Here is a 15,694-nt window from a genome sequence, read left to right on the forward strand (position 1 = left end):
AATCTCTCTTCCCCCCAGCCCCCATATTAGGGAGCAAAAATATAAAAGAAAAAATGGTTAGGCATAGGACACTGTGAGAGAGAGAACTTTATCTGAATAAGATAGCAGCCACCAGGGCTTGCTCATGTTTACTTAGCAATCATTTCACGTACGTTTTAAGGAACAGATTGCAGTTGCTAAGCAAGGAGAAGGTTGACCTCACCAGCCTCAATTAATCTTGCAAATATCAAAACTACGTTTCAATGAAGTTACAAAGCATTTTAAACATTTTCTTAGTTGCAAATCTATAGGGAGCTGATTTGTGATAACATGCAGTGGAAACCAAGTTGACAGCTATTTGTCTAGGACCTGGAGTGTGAATCTGGATTTAAAATTGCTAAGCACATTGATTCATGCTTTAAATTGTAAGCCGCCCTGAGTCTTTGGAGAAGGGCGGGATATAAATGGGATTTAAAAAAAATTGACATGACTGAAATTAAAAAAAGAACCAACCTTTTTAGTTTTGTTTTTGGTGAAAGAGCTTCAGATCCTTTCATGTATTGCACTAAACTATAATGTGATTTAGTTTTCTTTCTGTATGAACTCAACTACTATGGTTTATAAACTGGTTTGGTATAATATCATAAGTGAATTGTGATTAAGACTTAATACATCACTAATACGTGGTCCAAGCTGTTAATTTGATGTGACTGAAATGCTCCTTGTTGATTAATGAGTGCAGCTTGAGTTTAAAAGAGCAAAAAAGGAGTGGGGGGAAGTATGGTGTAATTAGTTTCCAGGAAATTACCACAAGGAGTTTCTGCCTTTAGACAGAAAGGATTCTACTTAACAGGAACCAATTGATTGTTAGTGTCCCATTTTAAATAATTTTCCTATCTGGACTCCTGGTCCAATTGCCTTTAAATAATTAACACGTGATGAAAAGCTGGCTTCAGACTAATCTTCTCTGCTGACTGTTCCCAGATATGTCCAGAGCACTAGATCCTTCCCTGGGCTCAGACTGAGCAATCCATTTCTCAGATGGCCCTGAACAGCTGTCGCTGGTTTGCAGAATTTCAAGTCAAAAGCTTTCCAACAGCTTGGTTGTTGCTGAGTCTTACGTGGATCAGAATAGCAAAGCTAAAACTGGTTTCCTTTTTTTTAAAAAAAATAATAAATCCTATATCTGCACTGATTAATACAGTCCTGGCTTAAAGGCAGGGTAGTGCTAAGAATTTAGGCTCAAAGTGGTGGGAAGGGATCAAAAGTACAACAAAATAAATGTATAATAAAAATTGGTGTTGCAGCCTCCCAACTCTCTCTGCCCTCTGCCAAGTGTAGCTCTCTGGGATGCTTCCTATCATTTGCCTGATCTCTTTCGTTTTTTCTTTGTTGGTACATTTTTAAAAAGCAGTCACTCACATTCTAACTTTCTGAGAATCCCTTCACCCTGTCACTGGATGCAAAAACTTCACTTGGTAGCAGCATGACAGCCTCTCCAGTTAATTCTGCTCCCCCTCCCCCTTAATTAAACAACCTGGCTTAAAAGAAAATGGGAGCTTAAAATAATATAAACCTAGAGCTAAGATAATAATACTTAAGTTTACACATTGGGCTAACAGCTGCTTGTCCTGTAGAAAAACAAGGTAGTTAAGAGGTAAGGATCGTGTCTCCGTGGTTCTCTTTTTTGTGAGTCTTTAGCAGGGTAAGAGGCCAGGGATGTCTGTGTTCTTGTTAAAGGAAAATGGCTTTAGAAGAAGGTGACCAAAACCTTGGTTCGATGTCCCTGTGTAGACTCAGTAACGCCTCTTGGTTGTGCTATAGTTTAGCAGTTCATTGTGGATAGTTGATGAAGCATCCAGAAAAGATGTAGAGAACAGCTAACCATATTAACTGTTTGCCTCAACTATAATCTCGAGAGCTCTGTAATGAGATATAATGGGAAGCATAGTGACCCCGTTTCTTTCCTCAATTAATGTAGTATGCTTGAAAATCCTGAAAATGGCACTGAAATCCTGTTTCCACTCCTTCATGGACTTCTAAAAAAGTCCTGTTTCTGCAGCTGAAACATGAAACGCAAGCTGCTTGAACCAAGTGCCTTTGGAATCAAGCACATAAATGGACAGAACTTTAGAAAAGAGACATGACTGGGATCCATCTTAGACAACAGCTTTCGGAAGGACGAGAAAGACTTGCTTAGGACAGTTGAGAGCCACAAATTCGGGAAGTACCCATCTGCTACAGGGGAAAGGATTTTGCAGAGCTTATAATAAGTGCTACCTCTTACTCATAATTCTCAGACTTCTGTTCTACCACTGTCTGAAATAATATTCCTTTCCCCTCATGCTATAGATGATAGAAGATGTGCTGGGGGAAGGCTCTGTGTCTGCCAGCAGGTTCAGCCGCTGGTTTTCTAATCCTAGTCGATCTGGAAGCCGCTCAAGTAGTCTTAGATCTACGCCCCACGAAGAGTTGGAGAGACTGGCAGGTAACTGTGTCTTGTCCTTTCAGCCGCCATTCCATGCCTTGTAGAGAGCTGTAGGATTGTGAGCTTCTCATGTTGCTGGTTGCTTCTTCCTTTTAAAGCGGTCGCATCTCACCCATGGAAAGGAATGTCTTGAAAATTGCTGTTTGCAGCCTGTGAACGTCTTGCTGGGTTCCCGTGGCGCTACTTAGCCGCAAAACTTACAAGGCAGTCCTGGTTTTTACTGTTTCAGGTCTAGAGCAAGGCATTCTGTCCCCTGGTCAGAACTCTGGAAACTACTTTGCTCCTATTCCTTTGGAAGATCATTCTGAAAACAAAGTGGACATCTTAGAGATGCTACAGAAAGCTAAAGTGGACTTAAAGCCCCTCCTCTCGAGTCTCTCAGCCAACAAGGAGAAGCTGAGAGAGAGCAGTAAGTCTTCCGTTCTGCTGTTGTACCTCTGCCTTCGGGCACCTCTGACCAAAACAGGGCCAAGGGCCAAGTTTTCCTTTCCATGCAGGAAGCGCTAAGGCTCACCTCAGGAGTCCTCCGGGGTATTTGTTGACTTGCAATTGCCTGACCTGGGCCTTTTGGTGTGGGTGAAGCTCCCCTCTGATCCTGAGTGGCATCTAAGGCCATGATGAAACTACTAAGCACTCGGATGCTTGCCTCTTGAGCAGCTCTTGCCAATACCATGTGCTAAATAAAAAAAATAAGCTTTGCCAAACTTGCTTCCAGCCTCCACTGCCTCAACGCTTTTAGTAAAGCTTCAGCAGCTACCAGAGGCATCTCTGGATCTGCTATAAAACAGGAAAATTCAAAAATTGGGAAACCATCTAGCACAAGTGGCAAGCCATACTTACGAGAAGTGCACAAGCTCTTAGTCTTCCTGCTGGAATCCCATCCTGCTGATTATTGAGGTCCACCTTTACCTGTGAGCAACTGGCATGGAAGACCTGCATGTGGCATATGGGCGTCCAAGCAGCCCGGCTGGGTTTCAGGACAAAGTTTGTTGGCTTCTTGAAATGGATACAGGTGTGTGCCCGGTGCTGAACGCCCGTTTGCATCTTTTGCTTTGTGCATCCAAATTACGTGGAGAGCAGAACTTTTTTTTTGTTTCACAGCTTGGCTAATGTGCATGCTGGAAAACTGAGGGTTTGGTCCTGCAACCAGGGCGTCTTCCTAAATAAACCCCGAGCCTATTTTGCAGGCTTCAGGCTTCCTGCTGAAATATTGCTGAATGTGTTTGAAAGACAAATGGAAGCAAATTGAGACCAGGCCTCTCCTTGCGTGGATGCTGGTGCCTCTCGTTTGCCGCCTTAGCCACCAGGTTTGTCTGTCCCAGGGTTTCTGTGAGGAAATCCAGCCCAAGGGGGCCTTCTGCTTCAGGGTCCCTTCACCTGCTGCTGCCTGGAGCTGTCTGGCCAAGGCAAGCTGCTCTTAGTGCAAGAGATTTTCTTTAGGGATTCTCTGGCTGGGATTTGCCAGCCACTTCCGTGCCTCCAAACAGATTTCTCTGGCAGTTCTCTCTAGCGGACATGACTTGTTGTGTCCTGTAAGCAGAACTCTGGAATGGCATGCTTGTGCAGCTGTTTTGACACTGCCTGTCCTCCATGGCTAGAGAATAATTCAAGTGCTGCTTCTGCAAGAGGAAATAGCCCTTTCTCACATCTGATTGTTGTACATCATACCCAAGTGAAATGATGAAAGAATAGAAAAAGCCTCGTGGATGGAAGAGCTGACTTTCAAAGCCAGACTGGGAAGTACCGTACTCCAATGGTGTACTTCATTCTTCATTCCAAAGCGAGCCTGTCTGGCCAGTGGAAAGGAATGTGTTGAAGCCTATGAAGACCTTGTGGGTTCCCATTGTGTTACTTAGCAGCAAAATGTGCAAGGCACAAGTATGCAGCCCAGAATTGCTTGTTTGGTGAAAGGGGCTGCTATATAAATGGCTAAATAAATACTGACCCAGTTTAATTGCACCCTAGTTAGTGTTTTTGTAGCCAAATGATTGCAAACGGCACAACAGAGTGTTTGCTTCCTAATGTGAGCTGCTCAGAAGTGGAAATAAGAGAGAGGACGCAGGCTTAATCGGTGTCAGTAAGGCTTCTGTTTTTGCTTTAATCTCTCCCAGTGCATCATACATTAGTAGCCTCAATGATTCAGATACACCAGCACTGAATTTCCGTTAAAAAAATTCTTGGAAGATATTATTGTTCAAAAAGTGCATTGCTCCACTGGCAGATTTCACAATGTCTGATGTTTGGGGCTACGATACACTTGAAAAGTGCCATTGTAAAGTACTGCTTGCGTCAGTGAGGCTTGTGTACTTATGAGCGTGTATAGCTGGTTGTTTTTTTGCTTCCCTTGCGTGTGCATTAAATTGTGCAAACCTGTTTGCTGCCTTCTTTTTTTCACTTTAGATTCAGAAGTTTTGGCATCCTGATCATTGAAAATCCACTTGATTTGCTTGGTCTGCATGAACCCATCCCTTATTTGCTTATTTTGCCGTTTAGATGCCCTGGACGATTTACTTCAGATTGAGTTGCAGCATGAACGTTAGTTCCTAGCATGGCTTTGGAATTCCTGCTATTTCAACAGTCCTCCTGAATAAAGGTGGAACCTGCTTAAACCATCCTCTGGCCGCTGCTTTCTGACAGCCTCTCTAGGTCCCAAATCTGCACCTGGTTCTTCACTATCCATCCTCCCCCCCCTCTTCTCTTTCAGCACACTCGGGGGTCGTCCTTTCAGTGGAGGAAGTAGAAGCTGGGCTGAAAGGTCTGAAAGTGGATCAGGAGGGGAAAACCGCGGCCCCCTTGATGGCAGAGCAGGTGGAGGAGCCCCTGAACGTAGCTGATTCACGGCACTTTAAAGACGGGGATATGTCTGCCTTCAACAAGTTAGTCAGTACCATGAAGGCGAGTGGAACCCTACCATCACAACCCAAAGTCAACGTAAGTAATGAGACCCAGGTTCTGAAGCCCCCCCCCCCGCCTGGTCTGGGGCTGTACTAGACTAACCCCACATTGTGCAGATGTGTAACGTGCGCAATCTATATAATAAATGTTTGGTTTCCCTACGCACCACCTTTTTTAGCGCACCAGCGTTGATATGTAACTTAGCATTAAAGTGCCCATTTTGGCAATTTAAAAAATGCTCCACTCCAAGGGTGAGCCCCACATTCTCAGGCCTGCACCTGAGTGAGGTGTTTATTCTGGGGAAAATTTGTCCTGCAAGTGTCACTTAGGAAGTGGCCCAAAATGTATATCGAACTTTTGCTTGATCTAATTTGGATCACTCTGCTGATGACTGTTTTGAATGACAGGGAAAAAAGCATCATTGCCCTTTTATAGGTACAGTTCAGATGTGTCCTGCCTGAGGACATTGGTGCACTACTGTACCTCACAAAGCTGTCCCTACTCTTGGTTTGGCGGCTTTGTATGATAGATGAATCCAGCCACAGTGGTTTGTAAACCATGGCTAATGCTTTAGTATTGATGCCAGGAAGCAGGCAGGTGTGTCTTCCTCAACAAACCACGTGTAAAAAAAAAGAGTTGACTATAATGCATAAATTGAACAAAATTCTCTAGTACCCTTCATGGTGCTCTTTTTATAAGCTCTGAAGTCTGTTTACAGTTGATACGTCTGTTGAAAAGAGCAGGTCTCATTCCATGCAATATTCTGTAAAGAAATGTCCTCAGTTGTAGCTCCCGCTGGGTTCTCCTGCAGAAACAGCTTGCTTGCTGTTTGGCTGGCTGATCTTCAGGAGGAGAAAACTCTCCTTTGAAAATAGTCCAGGGACATAAATATCCTCTGAACTCAAGATAACTTTTGTGAGAGGGTTGAGCAGAGGTCAGGGAGAGGTTCAGGCTGAAACTGCTGAGAGAATATTGTGCCCATAGCTGCAATGGCTGCCGCCTTGAATCATCAAGAAAAGCAAATCTCGCATCCTGGTAGAGGTGTGGTATATTTCTGTGGTCTCCTTAAATAAAATGTTGGTGGCCTCCAAACGCATAGGTCACCAGGACCTGTAACCTTACAGTCATAGGGGTCACTGACAAGGGGTCACTGAGGTCATCAAATCCAGCCTCCTAGTGGAGCCTCCCACCAGCTGTTCTGCTTTGGAACACATCCGGGGAAGGGATCTCCCACTGGGGGTGCCCGGTGGCATGGGTGGAATATCTGTTGGAGAATGAAGAGAGGGATGGACCCTAATAGACAGTGAAGGTACCTGGAAGAGTGGATCATGTGTAGTGGGAGCATGTGGTGAAAAGTATGGTAAATTCAAATAAACAGCAATCCCAGCCCATGGCTTGCCTTTACCTTTTATTGAGGTTCTTGGGCAAATTATTCCCACTCATTTGCTTTTCTGAGAAGTAGGTCCTTGTGACGGCACCCACCAAGGAAAACATATTGCAATTGAAAATGTGTGATACGACTCCAAAATCCCAAATGTGCCACAAGCTCAAGTTGGAGACTAGCTGAGTATTTCTTTACTTAGGCTAGAGAAAAGAGGCAGATTTAAATGTATTTGTTAGCATGACATAAATTTGTTATCTTTCACTGTTTGAAGGAATGAGGTCTGCCTGGTGTTGAAGGCTGTTGACACCCAGATCTAAGAGTCTGGCTATAAAATGTGATGTGCAATAAACTTGTAATTGTCTGGATTTTAAGTCTGCATCTTGACATAATCGAACAATCTATGGTACAAAACAAAAGGATGACATAATTTGCTTTTGCACAGTCAAAATCCTTGGACGAATATGAATGTTTTCTATAAAAAAACAAAAACTCAGGAGGGAGGGCTTGTCTTAATGTTTAATCTGGACTCTTGCTAGCAGGCAATTTCAGCCGCAAATGCTGCAGAGCTATTTCCTCTGTGGTTTATCAATAGAATTTATTAAATTAAAGACCAGATTAGTAATTTTACATATGCAAACAAAGTATTAAGATCCAAATCAGGCATATCAGAAACTATTAAATATTGTCCAAACACTTTGATGATGATAACGCTGGTTTGTTACTTTGGATTAAATCGTCCAAATGTGCGTTTGGGAGCAACCCAGCCGCGTGGCCTTTAGATTGCCTAAGTCTGGTGGCCAAATAGACACTTAGCACATCATCGGTTGAAGGGCGCTTCCCTTTGCATGTGGTGGTGGACACTGGTTGAGTTTGGATCAGACAAAAGAGAGAGATCAGCAGCATGTTCTTTTCCTTTCAGCAAACTTCTGAAAACCCACTCATGCCACCTTCCGAGATACCGGGCCAGACAGCTACAAAGAATATTTTGCAGGTATTATAACAGTCTCTTATTTTGCTCAGACTCCTGTTAAAAACATTTCTGACTATAGTGTTAGAGCATCAACAGAACATTTTAATTATTCTAAAAATCTTTTTATATGGTCTACAAGATGCATAAATAACCATGTAACACCTTTAAATTAAGAATGCAGCATTTGAAGACTGATTTAATGACTCTGACTGCACGTGACTGAGTGGTGCTAGAACACCTCCTGCTTTCCGCTTTTGCAGAGGTTAGAATTAATCCAGGCTCCACCAACAGACCTCTCGAAAGAACACAGTTAGCAAACTGTCATTCTTAGGAGTTTGAAATGTCTACAACAGACCCCACACCTCAACTTAATATCTGTTTGTTTTGTTGCATGTTTATTGACAGAGGTTTCCAATGCCCTAAGCAGAGAGCTATAGTATTTGTAGGAATTGTAATTACACTGTCAGAAAAATGCCGACTGCGTAACTGGAAGTTTAAAAGAGCTATGTTCTTCCCAAGGAGATACTGGGGCCCTCCCCTTGCAGACAGACGTCATCCAATGTCCTCAGCACCTTGATGGGGGGCTTGGAGCCTGTTCCCTCCCTCCTTGCCCAGAGAGCCTCTTCTCCGCCACAGCCTCCCATCTCACAGACGTTTCCCACTCGGGCTGCTTCAGCTGACTACTTGAGGCATCGGGTCCCATCTCCAGTGGGTGAGAAACGTTCCTGCTCAGGTAGTTTTTGTATTTGGAGCATGCCCAAGTCATAGAATGGATGGGATCGTGGCATTTATCTGATCCAGCCCCTCGCCCAAACTGCTGCTGCTGCCGTAGCATCCCGATAGGCTGCAGGTCCAGAGTAGTTGAAAAATTCCGATTGGAATAAGCCGGTCTCAGGTTCTGAACAATGTTTAGATCAACATTAAACACAAATGCAGAAGAAACCCCTTGCCTGGTCTCACTGTGTGTGGCTTTCAGGGGATTGGCGGAGAGGGTGTGTTTTTTTACCATTTTAAAGCATTAGAACTATAGTTTAAAAGGAGTTCACTTGAGCAAATGGGCCATCCTTACCAGAATTAATTGCTAAAATGTCCTATGTCTTCCTTTTCTGTTTCCTACAATCGGTAGCTCTTATTCTTCTCTGCTAAGCAGACTAGTGTGCTGATCTACTCCAGTGAAAAATGCTTTTCTATAAAACAAAATCATACAGAAACTGCATTTTCCATAGAACAAAAGAGTTCTTGTCCCATTATTGAAATGACTCATTATCTTTCTAGGTTTTGGATCAGGGGCGCAGCAGTTACTTACTGATCCATTTCAGGGGATTCGGAAATCGGTGAGTCCAGCTGCTGCTACTGCTGCTCAGGTAAGGGAAGGAACCAGCTCCTCTCCATCTCTCTTGGCCTTAAGCTTGGAAGCACAAGGCCAAAACCATTTAGTTTGTGTTCTAGAGGGAACACTTCCATCCAACTAAGTAAAATGTTGCACTTTCAGTGTGAAAATTCTGCAGCTAAAATGTTCCTCCTGAATTATATACAGAACAATTTGCCATGCCTTTCCTAATTCTGGAGGTCAGAGCATTTTGCTCTGGGAGACCAATGTTTTGGAAAATGCTAGGCATACACCAGTAACCATTTTTTCTGATTATTTAAGAGGATGGTGACAGTGGGGAAAACCACATTTAACGGGATCCAGGAAATGAGGATTATGTGAAACAATGGGGGGGAAGATATTTTACAGTAGACTATGTAAACACTTGTGACATTGCAATACACTTATTTAGAGTGTATTTGATAGCATTCTCAGTGCCACAGCTCTGAGAAGTAGCCTTTAGTTTAACCTATATACATGGGGGTCTACTTTTAAATGGAGGTTAATCCTGCAGTGCACCAGATGAAGTTAATAAAGGAGAGACAAGTGTGTGGTGTAGCGTGACACACTCTAGAGACTAGCAGCAAGTGGCATGCCTCCTTCGTAAAAGAATACTGCAAAGTAGCAGAAATCTGAAGGCAGAGAAGACTGGTGTCCGCAGTCACAGTCGACAAAAGTAGTGAAATACCCTCTTGGTTAGCATCTTGGCTGATTGATGCCTTCTTGATTTCAGATGAATCCTCTTGAGTTGCAGCAAGCTGCGTTAGAAGGTCTCTCTCTTCCACATGACTTAGCTATGCAAGTGCCAAATTTCTACCAACCAGGTTTTGGCAAACTACAGATGGATAAAAACCGAGATGGCTTCAGGAACCGGTGAGCTTAAAATTCAGGCTGAAAGTTGGAAAACTAAAGAAATGTCAAACTGCCTGCCCACCTACCTTCGGTTTATCCACCTTCAAAGTAAAGTGAAGCAAGTGGAGAAATCTGCCATTCCTTGCTGGAAAACCCTCAGCCAGGATTTTATTTCCTTGCAGGCAGAGAAAGATACTCTAATGTGAATTTCTGTTTGATAGGCAGCCGCGCATGACTCAGTCTCCTGCCTCTCTGGGGCTCCGAGGGAACGCCTCTTCTCCTCCCGCCACTGCTGCTTCCATCACTAGCATGGTCAGTGTTGCACCCGGCCGTGGCGGAAATGTGGGAGCTTTTTGTTTTCAAGTTCTGAGTGACAGATGCGAGATGAATTTGAAAAGTTTAGATGAATAGAAGACAGATTTACTTTAGTGTGATTTGGGGGAGGGGACTGGCAGGATTGTCCGTTCTAAATCACCCCGATGATTGATGTTTTTTGTCTTAGATTATTTTTGCATATGTAACCAAAACTGGTTACTTGGGGGCAAATGTATTAAATATTAATTGTTGGTTTATGCTTTTGCAGCTATCTCCTTCCTTTACTCCTACCTCAGTAATACGCAAGATGTATGAAAGCAAAGACAAGAGCAAAGATGAGCCCCATGCAGCCAAGTTGAAATCGAGCGAGAGAGAAGAAGGTCCGAGGACAACCAAAGGTATGTTTGTCCACATCTGTGCAAAGAGAGATGATGCCTAAGAGGCACCAGAAAGGAAGAGCTCGTACAAAACTCTTGACTGCGGGTCTTCCTAAAGTTAAGGAGTCTCTGGCTTTTATCTAAGAGGAGGAGAACTCCTGGCAGACTTGGCCACTCTTATCAAGATCCAGAGGAATTAGGGAGACTAAACAAATATCATGTGGATTTTTGCAGTCCCCCTACAGGCTTGCAGGAATGCTTAGATAAAAGCATTAGATACTGGTAAATTATTCCTGGACTTGGGAACAAGGCTATCGCTCTGGCTGCTCCATCAACAGGACAATTGTCCATGGAATAGATCTTCTTACAGCCAGAGAAGAGAGACGAAATGTAAGGGAAAAGCACAACTGCTTTTCTTCTTGCCAAGCTGCAATTACAGGCAAGGAAGGGTTGCAACCACGTGGAGTCATTATGCTCTTGAGCTGGCTTCTGTCCTTCACCTTTTCCCTTTACTAAGAAGGTTTCTTCAAGCTGACAGAAGGGTAGATCATTGCGTGTGATGGTTGAGCTCCACTTCTTTTGTGTTCCCCTGCAGAGAGTCTTTTGCCATCCAGGTCCACAGATCATGTTGACCAGGAGAACTCGCCCTCCCTAGCTACCAAACTAACATCCCTGCAGCATTCCACATGTTCCACCCCGCTTTCTCAAGCCAACCGTTGCACCAAAGAGCAGGACTACAGGCCAAAAACTACTGGGAGAAAAACTCCTACAATGGCTTCTCCAGTTGCAGGGAATACTTTCCTCCGTCCAATCCACCAAGTTCCTCTGGTTCCTCATGTTCCAATGGTACGACCTGCTCATCAGTTGCCCCCAGGATTGGTCCAAAGGATGCTGGCACAAGGCCTTCATCCACAGCACCTTCCTCCTCTGCTGCAAGCAGGTAAGCTTCACTTTCACTCCTGGTTGACTGGTCAGCCCTTCATTTAGGCCCAAAATTTGCTATGTGGGCTGTTCAGGCATTGCTGAAAGATTAGCATTCACAAATGGACACGCACACACACACACACACACACACACACACACAGTCTTTTATTCTAACTGCAAGTTAGGGATTTGTTTTCTCACAAGAGCAGTTATTGCATTTAGCCTTAAACATATCCGGAAATTGTTTGAGTTGTATAAAAGTTGAACAGCTGCATCTGGTAGGAAGCCCAATGTTTTCTATCGTTATCTACTAGAGTGCCATGCTTTCTGATGGGAGTGTAATAGTGCGAGCATACTATGCTGATTTTCATAACCATCAGGGAGCAGTTAAGGGTCCTGAGCAACTGTGGATGATTCATGTTTACCTGTCTCTGAAATGGCCACCAGTTAAGAATGTTGCTGTTCTCAGCTCAAGGGCTGCTGCCTTTCATCCTTCCATCGTGGGGGGAGCAAAGGGCCCCCGAGAGGTTCCAGTGTGAAAGTGCTGTGTGTGGAGGTTCCTTGCTTAAAAATGGTCTGATCCCGTTCAACAGGTATGATCCCTCCCGGAGTTGACCTCGCTCACCTACAGGGAGTATCTGCTCCCCTCCTTGGTCAACCATGCTACCCGCTAACCACGGCTGGCCACCCTCTCTTGAACCCTCGTTCAGCGACACCTTTGCAGCTGGCAATGATGCAGCAGCAGCTACAGCGCTCAGGTAACAGGTCTCCCTTGGAAGAGTCCTAAAAGTTCTTTTTGCCAAGGCCCATCATGCACCACCATCATCCCAGATCTACAACACGAGGTGGTTGGTCTCTCTCTCTCTCTCTCTCTCTCTCCTTCAGGTGCTGGCACACAAGGATCTGCTGTTGGTGTGCAAACAACTCCTCCCCCTGTGTCCTCTCGGACCGGACTGCCTCATGTGCACTCGCAGCTTGACCATCGTGCCGCTGCCCAGCGAAGCAGCTCTCCCGTCGGCCTGGCAAAGTGGTTTGGTTCCGATGTCTTGCAGCAGCCCCTCCCGTCCATGCCTTCCAAAGTGATCAGCGTGGACGAGCTGGAATACCGGCAGTGAGGACCCTTGTTGGAGAGCAGGGATCTGCGCTGGTTTTGACTAGACCCGCGTCTCCTCGGGCAGCTGCCTCTTAACGTGCTTCACTCCCGTTTCTTTTGGGCTGCTTTGGTTTCAGCACTTCGCACAGAGTTCTTTTTGGAGTGGCTGAAAGCACACGGCGCCTGCGTCTACATCAAGATGGAAAGAATTTATTATAGATTGAATAGTGAACCCTGAAAAAACTTGGATGCGAGACAGTACCAGAAGAATTCTGGAAGCATCTACCTTTTTTCTTTGGCTTTTTTTTTCTTTCTTTTTTTTGTAAAAATGTAGGAATGAAGTGCTGGTGACCTCTTGGGACAGAGGTATCAGCCTTAAGGGTTCATCACTGGAAATTCTATGTACAGACCAATGTATGAACATCTTTTTTTTGTATATATCCACGGAAGAGCTTTTTTGAACTTATACAGCTGTACATAAGAGTAGCTAGTAAAAAGTTAAGCTTTAGTTTGTGTGCCTCTGGTTTGGATCTATTCACTGTACATGTGGGATGTGCATTAAAGGTGCCGCAGAAGTCAATTGTGCGTGAGCCAGATTGACATTGCTTTGCCTCTTGTGTACTCCAGTCTTACTCCTCTACATTCTGTTCTAGGCAAGTCACAAAAGTGGGAAAAGGCCACTAGGTACATGCTGTATATTTTTGCAGTCCAGAGGAAAGGAAATTGCTGGGTTGGGATCTTAAGCGCCTGAAAAGTGGGCTGCAAGATGCTGGCCATAATTGCACACAGATTTAGGTACCGTAGACCTTGCACCTGTCAACTCTGCTGCAGCGTGGTTTATCTTCAGTGTTGCTGTCCACTAAAAAGTCAGACATAGCTACTCTTGAGGGTCTACAACTGCTAGCAGTTATAGTAATTTGTTCTCCCCTGCTGTGAAGTAACAGTCTTAAATTGGACATCTTCAGTCCAAATCAAATCCTGAATTGTTTCACTTGGTGACATGCTGTGTTGGCATTGATGACCCAGAACAGTTTGGACAAATGACCTGTAAATTGTGCCATGACATCTACGTGGGCCATCAATGACTGAACACTTAAAAGATTTTGTAACATAAACTTACTCAGTGCAAGTGTCATGGTGTTGTCCCTGTAAGGTTGTTACATAACTTTTTTAAAATGAAAGTTTCCCCAGAATTCTTTCTGTAAATAAAGTCAATTCTATGAGCTTTCTGACTCACTGTGTAAAGGGATACTCTTTGCAAAGGCATATTTACTAAATTTGACTTCAGCAAAAAAAAAATCCCATGAGAAATTCCAAGATTCATTGTGAAATATCCATCTTTTATCAGGATAACTCAAAATTCTTGAGGATTTGAGAACTGCGCAATGGGTATTGGTTTAGAAAAAAAACTGTTGGAAAATGTGTAAAAAAATATATCTGATGGTGCCTCTCTAAGCAGCAATGATGGTTTGGAAATACTGGTATGTGGTTGCTGCTTTTGGGAATTGCTTCAGTTCATTGATAGGTTGAGGTTGTCTTGCTGATACTGAATCAAAAGCTTCATGATATTTTTTTCCCTCAAGACAGCAGATGTTGACAGTTTTATCTCTAGAACATTGTAAGAAAAGAGCTTCTGAGATCAGAATCAAATTTAAGCCGAGGAACCGTAGTTTGAGCAGGGAGGAGGTTTCCCTGGACTACGAAGCAGGGAATTTGAGGAATGGGTGCGGGCGTTAGGTCTTGGTTCTGCAATGTGGCTTTGCAGCCTCACCTCCACCACTTAGGAAACGCATCCCAACTTGGTGGGGGCTGAAGAATTGGAAGGAATGGCTACCTGAAGAAATACAGAGCTAGGTGCAGTTTAAGATAGGTTGAGATTTGCAACAGATTGGTTTTTAACTGTTTCCTTGCACTTTTAATCCTACAGATATTATTTGTGTCTGGCTGTTTTTTCATTCCTGGAAGATTAGCTTCAAATTAATTCCTGGTAACTTCCTGATTAGAATAGGAAAGATGATCTTGACAGAGGTGGGCCAGATCCATTACCAAAGCAACAATGAAAAGCACAGCAAAGCCTCCAAACAAGCAGAAGGAATGTGAAAATGGCTCAGGCAGACACCTAACTCTCATGAATTTTGGTGTTGGGGGAGGGATGTTCAATAGCTCTAGCATTCCTGTAGAGTTGGTTTATATAAGGGGCTGACTTTTTTTCCCTTTCTTGGGAAGCTGCAAGAGTCGGGATTGCATTGGAAGAGTTTAAAGAACCAGCCCGTTAAATGCCTTGCGTGCGCAAGCACACTGTTATTCCATCAATCTGAACAAAGCACCTAACTAGCCCGTTTCTTCCCTCCCACCATGCCAACCAACCCACTGTGGGACGGGCTGATGCCAGAAGTCTTGAAGGATGCCTGTGCCAACTTTGTCTTTCAGAAGAAGGCTGTAGGGAGGGCAGTTGATTGGCAGCTAAGAAAAAGTGGATTACGCAAACCCAGAGATGGGATGGAAAGATCAATCTGGCTAATAGCCATTGGGGGACATTGCGCATCTTCTGGTCCTACTGTAGCTCTTCCCAGTCCTTGACACTGACCACCTATGAGGGTTTGGGATTGCAAGCATACTTGCTCCTTGGCACCTCATCCCAATTGGTGGGTGTAGGGAGGGAGAGGAGCCAGCTGGTCACTCACTCCCTGGTGGAGTTCTGTGGGGTTCAGGATTCTCCCCACTAGCTGCTTAATGCTTACATAAGGCTGCCGGGAGTTGCTAGCTCACAATCCCGGTCAAGAGACTGGTTGTATCATCACCCAGCCTAGTTTGGAGATGCTGCCAAGTGGAGGCTGTTGGCTTGGATGGGATGACCCTGGCAAAATGGCATTTAGACTTCTCCATCGGCTCTACGGTTGGCTCTCAAGGGTCCTCCTGGATTCAGGCTATGCAGAGGGGTGGGGGTGGGGGGGTGGAGCAGCTGCAGGCCTACAGAGAGCAAGATGTCCTTGCAATAGCTGCCTTACCATCCAGCGTGAGGGGCTCCATGTAAGGCCACCACCGACA

The 15,694-nt window shown here is 44.4% G+C and overlaps 1 protein-coding gene across 6 annotated transcripts in view; it reads left to right on the forward strand.

The window, feature by feature from the left end:
• Positions 1–13,242, forward strand: part of EIF4ENIF1 (eukaryotic translation initiation factor 4E nuclear import factor 1) — a 28,316-nt gene extending 15,074 nt beyond the window's left edge. For 4 of the 6 annotated variants that reach the window (XM_081339023.1, XM_081339024.1, XM_081339026.1 and 1 more), the window contains exons 8-19: positions 2,332–2,467; positions 2,697–2,876; positions 5,172–5,398; positions 7,666–7,737; positions 8,236–8,449; positions 8,992–9,080; positions 9,819–9,958; positions 10,159–10,249; positions 10,521–10,650; positions 11,225–11,569; positions 12,147–12,311; positions 12,439–13,242. In XM_081339023.1, coding sequence (XP_081195149.1) covers positions 2,332–2,467; positions 2,697–2,876; positions 5,172–5,398; positions 7,666–7,737; positions 8,236–8,449; positions 8,992–9,080; positions 9,819–9,958; positions 10,159–10,249; positions 10,521–10,650; positions 11,225–11,569; positions 12,147–12,311; positions 12,439–12,668 — 2,019 coding nt within the window. In that variant the 3' untranslated portion in view covers positions 12,669–13,242. The remainder of the gene's footprint in view (positions 1–2,331; positions 2,468–2,696; positions 2,877–5,171; positions 5,399–7,665; positions 7,738–8,235; positions 8,450–8,991; positions 9,081–9,818; positions 9,959–10,158; positions 10,250–10,520; positions 10,651–11,224; positions 11,570–12,146; positions 12,312–12,438) is intronic. The other 2 variants (XM_081339027.1, XM_081339028.1) reach the window with 2 other exon arrangements.
• Positions 13,243–15,694: the final 2,452 nt, after the last annotated feature.

The sequence above is a fragment of the Vipera berus genome, assembly GCF_964194415.1.
Source record: "Vipera berus genome assembly, chromosome: 14".
Classification (NCBI taxonomy): Eukaryota; Metazoa; Chordata; class Lepidosauria; order Squamata; family Viperidae; genus Vipera; species Vipera berus.